A 10,692-nucleotide genomic window follows, 5' to 3' on the forward strand; every position below is an offset into this window, starting at 1 on the left:
CTTTTTTTCTTTTTTTTAAATTGGGGTCTTGCTCTGTTGTCCAGGTTGGAGTGCAGTGGCACAATCACGGCTCACTGCACCCTTGACCTTTTGATATTAGGCGATCCTTCCTCAGCCTCCTTAATAGCTGGGACTGCAAGGCATGCGCCGCCATGACCAGCCAATGTTTTGTATATTTTTTTGTAGAGATGATGTCTTACTATATTGCTTAGGCTGATCTTGAATTCCTGAGCTCATCAGTCCTCCTGCGTCAGCCCCCACAAAGTGCTGTGATTGCAGGTGTGAGCTATTGCATCTGGCCCCTAGGTACTTTTAACATATGTAACTCAAATATTTTTTTTTTGAATAGGAGTCTCTGTCACCCAGGCTAGAGGGCAGTGGCATGCTCACAGGCATGCAGCCTCGACCTTCTGGGTTGAGGCAATCCTTCCACTTCAGCCTTCCAAGTAGCTGAAACTACAGGCACATGTCACCATGCCCGGCTATTTTTAAAATTTATTGTAGAGATGGGGGTCTCACCAAGTTGCCTGGGCTGGTCTTGAACCTGTGGGCTCAGGCAATCCTCTCACCTTAGCCTCCCAAAGTGCTGGGATTATAGGTGTGAGCCACCATGCCTGGCCAACTAAAGTTTTTTTTTTTCTTTTTCTTTTTCCTTTTTTTTTGAGTTGGAGTCTCACTCTGTCACCCAGACTGGAGTGCAGTGGCACGCTCCCAACCACCACAGCCTCGACTCACTGGGCTCCGGCGATCCTTCCGCCTCAGCCTTCCAAGTAGCTGGAACTACAGGCGTGCGCTACCACGCCTGGCTAATTTTTTGATTTATTGTAGAGATGAGGTCTTGCCAAGTTGCCCAGGTGGGTCTCGAACCCCGCGGGCTTAGGCAACCCACTCACCTCAGCCTCCCAAAGCACGGGATTACAGGCTGAGCCACTGGTACTGACTCAAGTATTTTCTAAAAACTTTACACTTATGCTTACTTTCTTTTTCAGCAATATCAAATCTGGCTTTTTCGGGATAGATCTGGATAGGATGAGAGTAGATAATCTCATTTAATTGGGATTTAGGGTATATTTTCACTGGTGCCACTTACTAAGTATAAGTCCCTGTAGTATGTTGCCATCTGACTCTCTGGCTATCTCTGGCTGTGATTTTGCTACCTATAATGTGAGGCACTGAACTTGATAAATGGTTACTTAAATCAATGGGCACCAGTGTTAAGGGGAAGTCACTGTGGGCAGCTTGTGGACACTTTGTCTTATTTCAGAGTCATTCTACTTTTAAATGTTTTGTATTGTTAGACTTTTTGCTAAGATTTTATGGCGGGATGTATTTGAGGGGAGGCTCCAGGATTAAAAGCTTTATATCTCTTTGCCTGCCAGAAGCAGCAGGCACATTAGAAAATCAGCAGGTAACTGGGCATGTGTGACTCATGCTTATAATCCCAGGACTTTGGGAGGCTGAGGTGAGAGCATTGTCTTAGCCCATGGGTTCAAGACCAGCCTGGGCAACTTGATGAGACCTCATCTCTACAATAAATAAAAAATTAGCCGGGTGTGGTGGTGTGAACCTGTAGTCCCAGCTACTTGGAAGGGTGAGGCGGAAGGATCACCTGAGCCCAGCAGGTCGAGACAGCGGTGGCCATGAGTGTGCCACTATTCTTCAGCCTGGACGGCAGAGTGAGGCTCTGACTCAAAAAAAAAAATCAGCAAGAAATTAGAAGGCAAAATTTTACTCAAATTCTAGCTGTTGACCTTGAGCAAGACATTTTTCTATTATGAACTGCCTACTTTTTATCTATATGATGAATATTATAGAAGCTGTTCTGCCTAACTTACAGGGTTTCTCTGTGGGTCAGATGAGGTCTTTTTTTATTTTTTATTTTTGAGTCAGCATCTCACTCTGTTGTCCAGGCTTTAGTACAGTGGCACTCTCACCGCCACCACAACCTTGACTTGCTAGGCTCAGGTGTTCCTTCCACCTCAGCCTTCCAAGTAGGTAGAACTACAGGCACGTGCCACCATGCCCAGCTTATTTTTGATTTATTGTAGAGGACGTCTCACCAAGTTGCCCAGGCTGGTCCTGAAACCCTGGGCCCAGGCAATCCTCTTGCCTCAGCCACCAATATTGTTGGGATTTCAGACATGAGCTACCACATCCAGCAGATGAAGTTGTATGACGAAAGTCTGGTAACAAACAATACACATGTACGTAGAGACATTAACTTTCTGCTGGATCAAAATATATAATTCCTGGCTGGGCTTGGTGGCTCACACCTGTAATCCAGCAATTTGGGAGACTGAGGCAGTGGGAATGCTTGGGGCCAGGAGTTTGAGACCATTTTGGCAATGTAGCAAGAACCCATCTCTACAAAAAATTTTTTAAAAATTAGCTGGATGTGGTGGCATATAACTGCAGTTCTAGCTTCTTGGGAGACTGAGACCCAGAGGATCACTGGAGCCCAGAAGTTTGAGGCTGCAGTGAACTATGACCTCACTACTACATTTCAGCCTGGGAAACAGGTAGACCTTATTTCTGTATGGATAGGGAATTTGGGCATCTTTTCTTTGGAATTATTAGAGAACTTTAAAATTATTCTGAAGTACAAAGTAATGCTAATTGGTAAGGGAATAATCTAAAATGCAAATTCTGCATTCCTTCTAGACCTTAGAACAATAGCTATTTACCTACCCCCAGTTTTTTTTTTTTTTTGAGTTGAAGTCACCCAGGCTGGAATGCAGTGGCACACTCTTGCCCTCTGTAGCCTTGACCTGCTGAGCTCAGGTGATCCTTCCACCTCAGCCTTCCAAGTAGCTGGAACTACAGACATGCGCCACCACATCTGGCTAATTTTTTGATTTATTGTAGAGATGAGGTCATGCCACGTTGCCCAGGCTGGTCTCAAACCTGTGAACCTGTGGGCTCAGGCATTCCTCTCACCTGGACCTCCCAAAGTGCTAGGATTATACACGTGAGTCACCGCGCCTGGCTTATCTCCCCAGCTTTTTAAAGGAGACATGCGATCTTCCTCTTTCACCCAAGCTTTAGTGCAGTTGCATGATCATAGTTCACTGCAACTTTGGACTCCTGGATTCAAGTGATCCTCCTGCCTCAGCCTCCTTAGTATCTGGGACAAAGGTGCACACCACCAGTCTTGCTTTGTTGTCCAGGTCAGTCTCTAGCTCCTGGTCTCTAGCAATCCTTCCACCTCAGCCTCCTGAGTAGTTGGGATTACAGGCAAAAACCACAGCATCTACTTCTTCCTTTGTAAAAAGAAGGAAAGAAGGAAAGAAGAAAGAAAGGAAACCATTTAACATTCTATTATTTTACCAGGTTTAGATATGATGTCAGTGATTATAGTAGTTCTCATTCACCTCAAACTCCTTACGTATAAGGCTTTAGATTTGCTCTATCATTACTTCTCCCTTTTCTTTTTTTTTTTTTTTCACTCTGTCACCCAGAGTGGCCGCTTCCAGCCACTGCAGCCTCGACCCACTGGGCTCAGGCGATCCTTCCACCTCAGCCTTCCAAGTAGCTGGAATTATAGGCGCACACTACCATACCCGGCTGACTTTTTTATTTATTGTAAGAGATGAGGTCTCGCCAAGTTGCCCAGGCGGGTCTCGAACCTGCGGGCTCAGGCAATCCACTCACCTCAGCCTCCCAAGGCGCGGGATTACAGACTGAGCCACTGAGCCCGGCTTATATGTTTCTTTAAGGCAAAAATGAATTCATTGGGACTCTTTAGATACACCTTGGAACAGGATGCAACACAAGCCCTTGAGGAATCAGGAATACATTTAGCACTTTATGTTATTAAAGAAAATGAACACCTATTATCTGTTCTACATTTTTTTACATATTACTGTCTCAGGCAGGAAATCTGATTTTTTTTTTTTTTTTTGAGGAGGTCAGAGGCTCACTGTGTCGCCCAGGCTGGAGTGAGTGGCATGCTCATAGTCACCACAGCCTCAACCTGCCGGGCTCAAGCAATCCTTCTGCCTCAGCTTTCCAAGTTGCTGGAACCACAGGCATGTGCCCCCACGCCTGACTGATTTTTTAATTTATTGTCGAGACGAGGTTTTGCCAAGTTGCCCTGGTTACTCCCGTGGTCTCAGGCCATCCTCTCACCTTGGCCTCCCAAAGTGCTGGGATTATAGGCATGAGCCACAGCACCTGGGCTTTTTAAAAAAATTGTGAATATGAGTTCTCACCAAGTTGCCCGGACTGGTCTCAGGTATTCCTCTCACCTTGGCCTCCTAAAGTGCTGGGGTTATAGGCATGAGCCACTGCGCCCAGCCAGGAAGTATGATTTTATATAGTGCTTCAGAGTTCTGAGACATTTAACATTGATAAGAATGATGGGAACCTTTAAGCAGCATGTTTATTAGTTTTCCATATTACCTCATAGATAAACATTTTTTAACCTTTTGAAGTCCATTCCCCACATTGACAATATGAAAACAACACATATTTTTAATTAATGTCAATTGAGATTTCAAAAAGTCTTCCCTGAGTGCCCTAAAAGTGAGTTAAAACAATATGCACGAATCTCAAAACAATTAAGCTGAGTATAAGAGGCCAGGCATAAAAGAGTGCATACTTTATTTCATTTGAACTTCTAAAAAGTGCAACCTAATTGTTAGTAACAGAATGCATGCCAGTGGTTGCCTGGGGATATAGGCAAGTGGTGAGAGTGAGTGATGACACAGGGATAGGAAGAAGTTGGGGGAGTAAAGAATATATCCATTATCCTAAAATTGTGGTGATGGCTTCACAGGAGCATACATATGCCGAACTTATCCACTTATTCAGTTTGAATATTTGCAGTTTACTGGATGTGTTGTACCTCAATAAAATTACTTTCTTAAAAATAAAAGCTGGGCTCGGTGGCTCAGCCTGTAATCCTGCGCCTTTGGGAGGCTGAGGTGAGTAGATTGCCTGAGGCTGTGGGTTCGAGACCCGCCTGGGCAGGTGAGACCCCATCTCTACAATAAATCAAAAAAATTAGCTGGGCGTGGTACGCCTGTAGTTCCAGCTACTTGGAAGGCTGAGGTGGAAGGATCGCTGGAGCCCAGGAGGTCGAGGCTGCAGTGGCCGGGAGCAGCCACTGCACTCCAGTCTGGACGACGGTGAGGCTCCAACTCAAAAAATAAAGAAAAATAAAATAAAATAAAATAAAAAATAAAAGATACTGTGGCTTAATAAAAATGAAATGTAAACTACCAATCAGTGAAATACAAAAGACATCAACTATTTAACGTTTTCAAACTTATCGACTTCCTTTTAGCACGTCTGATAGGTAACACTGGTGGTGAGTTTGTTGGGTTTTTTTAAAGTTTTCAAGCAAAGTTTATTTTGAAAGTAAATAAAAGCCAGACTCAGTGGCTCAGCCTGTAATCCCAGCGCTTTGGGAGGCTGAGGTGAGTGGATTGCCTGAGCTCGCGGGTTTGAGACCCGCCTGGGCAACATGGCGAGACCTCATCTTACAATAAATAAAAAAAAATTAGCGGGGCGTGGTAGCGTGAGCCTGTAGTTTCAGCTACTTGGCAGGCTGAGGCGGAAGGATCGCCGGAGCCCAGTAGATCGAGGCTGCGGTGACTGGGAGCGGCCACTGCACTCTAGTCTGGGTGACAGAGTGAGACTCTGACTCAAAAAAAAGAAAGAAAGTAAATAAGAGAGAGAGAGTAAGAGAGTGAGAGAGAGAAGACTCACCTCCCCAAGGTAGTGGAGGGGGCCAAAGCTAGGAAACATGGCTGCCACCTGAGTTTAACAAAGCGATGGCAGATGGCAGTTGCTGTTTGAAGTCGAATGCCTTTTAAACCTTCCCTTTGATGGAGACAGGTCGTTAAAGTGATTGGGTGTTAGTCTTTTTTGGTTGGTATTCTTATTGTGCGTAGTAACAAAAAGAGTAGTGAGACTGGGACTTGAACCCTGGTCTGGCTTTATTTCACTGTGTTGTTTTCCATTATCCTAATCATTTCCCTGATGTGAAATCATTTTGGTAGGATTAGCAATCTAAAATTACCTTAACCTGAAGAAAATTACTTGTCATGGTTAATTGCATATTTCATTTTCATTAGAACACCTTTTAGGTGAAATATAAGAGAGTACTGATAACTAAATTTTTTTTTTTTTTTTTTTTTTGATTTGGAGTCTCACTCTGTCACCCAGACTGGAGTGCAGTGGCCACTCTCGGCCACTGCAGCCTCGACCTGCTGGGCTCCGGTGATCCTTCCGCCTCGGCCTTCAAGTAGCTGGAACTACAGGCGTGCACTACCATGCCTGGCTAATTTTTTTAAAAATTCATTTATTATAGAGATGAGGTCTTGCCAAGTTGCCCAGGCGGGTCTCAAACCCATGGGCTCAGGCAATTCACTCACCTCGGCCTCCCAAAGCACGGGATTACAGGCTGAGCCACCTAGCCTGGCCTGTTAACTAAATATTATAAGGAATTCAGTGTTTTGGGTTTTATATTATTTAGAACAAGATTAAATTTTCAAACTTTCCATACAGCTTTCTGAAACAAAGGTCTTCACTGCCTCATCTGCTCCATCAGAGAATCATGTCACACCTGGTCAAAGGTAAACACTTGTTGTCATCTTATATTTGTTATTCAGTTATTCAAAGCATAATTGAAATCATTTGCCTAAGGAAACGTGTTTTATTTTTGGTTCTCTATTTTTTCTCTTTTTATCTAATCCTAACCTTTATTTTGCCCCAATTGGTGAGCTGACCAGCGCTTCAATTATTGCCTAATTCATTGATCAATTAGAATAGTAATTTTTCTGTGTGTGATTTCTTAGTATTTGTGGCAGAGATGATATTAAACCCATGTAATGGTTGTTCTTTTATTTTTGTAGACTTACTGCTTTTTTGAGAGAATGAATTTAACATATTGTAGCCTTTTGTTTCTTCATATAATACCATTTACTTAGATCTTCTCAAGCCAATACGAGCTTGAACTCTACTATTTTAATCCGCTACATTACAGAAAAGATGGGGTTTTGAAGGTAATAGCAACATCTTAAAAACTTCAACTTAAAAATAATTAAATAAATCAAGGGTGATTATATTACATATGACCCATCACAAAAGTTGCACTACTATTACCAATAAACAGAGCAAGTTCTATTCCAAAAGATAAGACACACACATGAAAAAGAATACTACAAGCCGAGCTTGGTGACTCAGCCTGTAATCCCGCGCCTTTGGGAGGCTGAGGTGAGTGAATTGCCTGAGCCCGTGGGTTCGAGACCCACCTGGGCAGCAAGACCTCATCTCTACAATAAATCAAAATATCAGCCGGGCGTGGTAGCGCGCGCCTATAATTCCGGCTACTCGAAAGGCTGAGGCAGAAGGATCACCGGAGCCCACCAGGTCGAGGCTGCGGTGGCCGGGAGCGGCCACTGCACTCCAGTCTGGGTGACAGAATGAGACTCCAACTCAAAAAAAAAAAAAAAAAGAAAAGAAAAAGAATACTACAGTTTCTTCTGAAAACTAAAAGAATCACTAAAAAGTCCAGTTTTTTGGGGGGAGGGGGTCAGAGTCTCATTTGGTTCCCCGGGCTGGAGTGCATTAGCACACTTATGGCCACTGTAGCCTTGACCTGCTAGGCTCAGGCAGTCCTTTGCCTCAGGCTTCCAAGTAGCTGGAACTACAGGTGTGCATCCGCACACCTGGCCAATTTATTTTTTAATATATTGTAGCGATGAGGTCTCACCATGTTGCCCAGGCTGGTCTTGAACCCCTGGGCTCAGGTAATCCTCTCACTTCGGCCTCCCAAAGTGTTGAGATTACAGTGTGAGCCACTGTACCTGACCCACCTTGGATTTACATTCCTGAAATTATGATAATCATAAACTAGAATATTTTCTTGGGTTCAAAATACTAGTCTGGGAATTCAACTTGGTTCCAGGAGTATGAGAACTATAGTGTAAAAGGAGAAGAAATCAAGGCTATAAACTTTGCCCTGTACCAGGAGTGAGTCTTGAATTCTCCCAGAATCTGCCTGTCTCACTGGCATAGGTGAGAGTTTCATTTAGGAGAACTGATGGGAACTGGCCTTTGAAAATGTTTAGTGGAGTTCTTTACCATGTTAGATAATCCCATGCATCTTGCAGGTCCTACTATAACTAGGTAGGTTTGGAGAGGAGTTGGTATAGGAAGTTAGCAGCTCATTCTCTTCAGGTAGTTATTATCTGGAATGTGATTTCTTCCTTATACTTTCAGGTTTTAGGCTACACTTTTCACATTGGACTGTCCATTTTGGGGGGGACATTAAGAGTTCTAATTAAAGCCGGGCTCGGTGGCTCAGCCTGTAATCCCGCGCCTTTGGGAAGCTGAGGTGAGTGGATTACCTGAGCCTGCGGGTTCGAGACCCACCTGAGCAGCGAGACTTCATCTCTACAATAAATCAAAAAATCAGCCAGGCGTGGTAGCGCATGCCTGTAATTCCGGCAACTTGGAAGGCTGAGGCAGAAGGATCGCCAGAGCCCAGCAGGCGAGGCTGTGGTGGCCGGAAGCGGCCACTGCACTCCAGTCTGAGCGACCAAGTGAGACTCCAACTCAAAAAAAAAAAAAAAAAAGTTCTAATTAACAGGATATTTGTGAATATAATGTGTACTTATTCTTGGCTATTTAAGAGAGAAAACTATGTGAGGGGTGTGTGTATGTGAGTATGTAGAATACACACATACACATATAGATAAATAAATATAGGATAGAATGCAAAACTTATAGGAATATTTACGATAATTATGAAATATATTGACTAGCCTCCTGTGACTGAGGTCTTCATTCTCTAAAAATACGGATTTACTAGAAACTCTGGTTCCCAGTGATAAATGGAGTAGGATATTCTTTTTTTTTGAGTTGAATTCTCACTCTATTGCCCAGCTTGGAGTGCAGTGGCTCACTCACGGCCACCCCAGGGTTCACCTGTTAGGCTCTGGCGCTCCTTCTGCCTCAAACTTCCAAGTAGCTGGAATTACAGGCGCATGCTACCATGGCCAGCTAATTTTGATTTATTGTGGAGACAAGGTCTTGCCAAGTTGTCCGGGCTGGTCTCAGACCTGTGGGTTCAGGCAATCCACTTGGCCTCCCAAAGTGTTGGGATTACAGGCTGAGCCACTGAGCTCGGCCAGGAGTAGAATATTCTAAGTGGAATAAACTGAACTTCAGAAAAGTGTTTAAGTTTACTTCAAAGCAGTCCTCATTATGTCATTTCCCTGAAAATTTCTCAATATACCTTTCGTTTCTCTTCTCCTCAGTGCTTTGTGGCTTTGTATGTCTTTTTTCTGATTGATACCCCCCTTAAACTCCACTTTCCAATGATTCTCCTCACTTAGATAATTTTTTTAGCATAAATTAATTTTGATTCACTTTTCAAATTCGTTTGTTGGTAATATTTGCTTATGACTGGTTTTTCATTTGCTTTTTGTCTGCTTAGCATTGATCTGGTAGCCTTGCTCCAGAAGCCTGTTCTTTCCAGTCAAGCCTCAGAAGTCAACTCCTTTGAAACTTCCCAACAGCAGGGATTTGGCCAAGCCCTTGTCTTCACAAATTCACAACACAACAATCAGATGGCACCAGGGACTGGCAGCTCCACTGCTGTCAACTCCTATTCTCCTCAGAGTCTGGTAACTTAATTTTATTTCACTATGGGATTTTAAGGAATTTACCCTTTAGCAAATGTATTATAGAATATGACACATATCTTACAGTTACTTTCTAAACATAAATTTTTCTATAGTAGATCTCAGTCCAGAAAACAATGATGTGATAATTTCCAAGCACATATCTGATGATTCCATGTGAAATTTAACAACTCTGAGTTTCCTGGACAAAGATAAAAATATATATATTTTAAGATTAACTACATTCTTTTCAACTAATGATCACTCCATCAGATTGAATGTATACCCCCATTTTTTTTTTTTTTGAGTCAGAGTCTCACTCTGTTGCCCAGGCTGGAGTGCAGTGGCACACTCAGCCACCACAGCCTCAACCTCCTGACTGGGCTCAGGAGATCCTTCCACCTCAGCCTTCCAAGTAGCTGGAACTACAGGCACGCGCCACCATGCCCAACTAATTTTTTGATTTATTGTAGAGATGACGTCTCACCAAGTTGCTTGGACTGTTCTCGAACCCATGGGTTCAGGCACTCCTCTCACCTTGGCCTCCCAAGTGCTGGGATTATAGGCATGAGCCACTGCACCCAGCAATGTGCTTTCACTTAAAGAGTGTGTCATGCAGTGCTGCATGTAAGACTGTGACTTCTGTGTTTCGTCTGAAATTTGTTGTTGAGAAACAGAATTTTCTCCCCTGAGTCAAATCATTTGTTGTATCCTGACAAAATTGAGAATTGAATATACAGACTTTACTCTCTTCTAGTCTTCTAGCCATATCATCTGATAGGTCTGGGGATTTGATGTTTTATTATCATTTGTATATAATAGTGTCAGTGCCTTAAGTGGGACAGTCCAAGGCATGATGCCATTTCTGTTTTGAGAAGGCCTAATAAAAGCCATGATTTTTGATTGAACCATTGATGTCTTTTCCTCCTCTGCCTTTCTCTCTGCTACTTGTATAATGATGTAATATCAGTGTCCTTGCTAATATGCTGGAATCTTTGGCTACTGAGTTCATCAGTAAGGTTTGAGTTTCTTTTTTTTTTTTTTGAGTTGGAGTCTC

General features: G+C 43.2%; 1 protein-coding gene across 1 annotated transcript in view; it reads left to right on the top strand.

Annotated features, from left to right (window-relative positions):
- UBAP2 (ubiquitin associated protein 2) overlaps nucleotides 1–10,692 on the top strand; it is a 126,672-nt gene that overhangs the window by 88,410 nt on the left and 27,570 nt on the right. The window contains exons 11-12 of the mRNA XM_008066797.2: nucleotides 6,514–6,581; nucleotides 9,449–9,638. Coding sequence (XP_008064988.1) covers nucleotides 6,514–6,581; nucleotides 9,449–9,638 — 258 coding nt within the window. The remainder of the gene's footprint in view (nucleotides 1–6,513; nucleotides 6,582–9,448; nucleotides 9,639–10,692) is intronic.

The sequence above is a fragment of the Carlito syrichta genome, unplaced genomic scaffold (assembly GCF_000164805.1).
Source record: "Carlito syrichta isolate Samal-C Ts95f unplaced genomic scaffold, Tarsius_syrichta-2.0.1 Scaffold309111, whole genome shotgun sequence".
Classification (NCBI taxonomy): domain Eukaryota; kingdom Metazoa; phylum Chordata; class Mammalia; order Primates; family Tarsiidae; genus Carlito; species Carlito syrichta.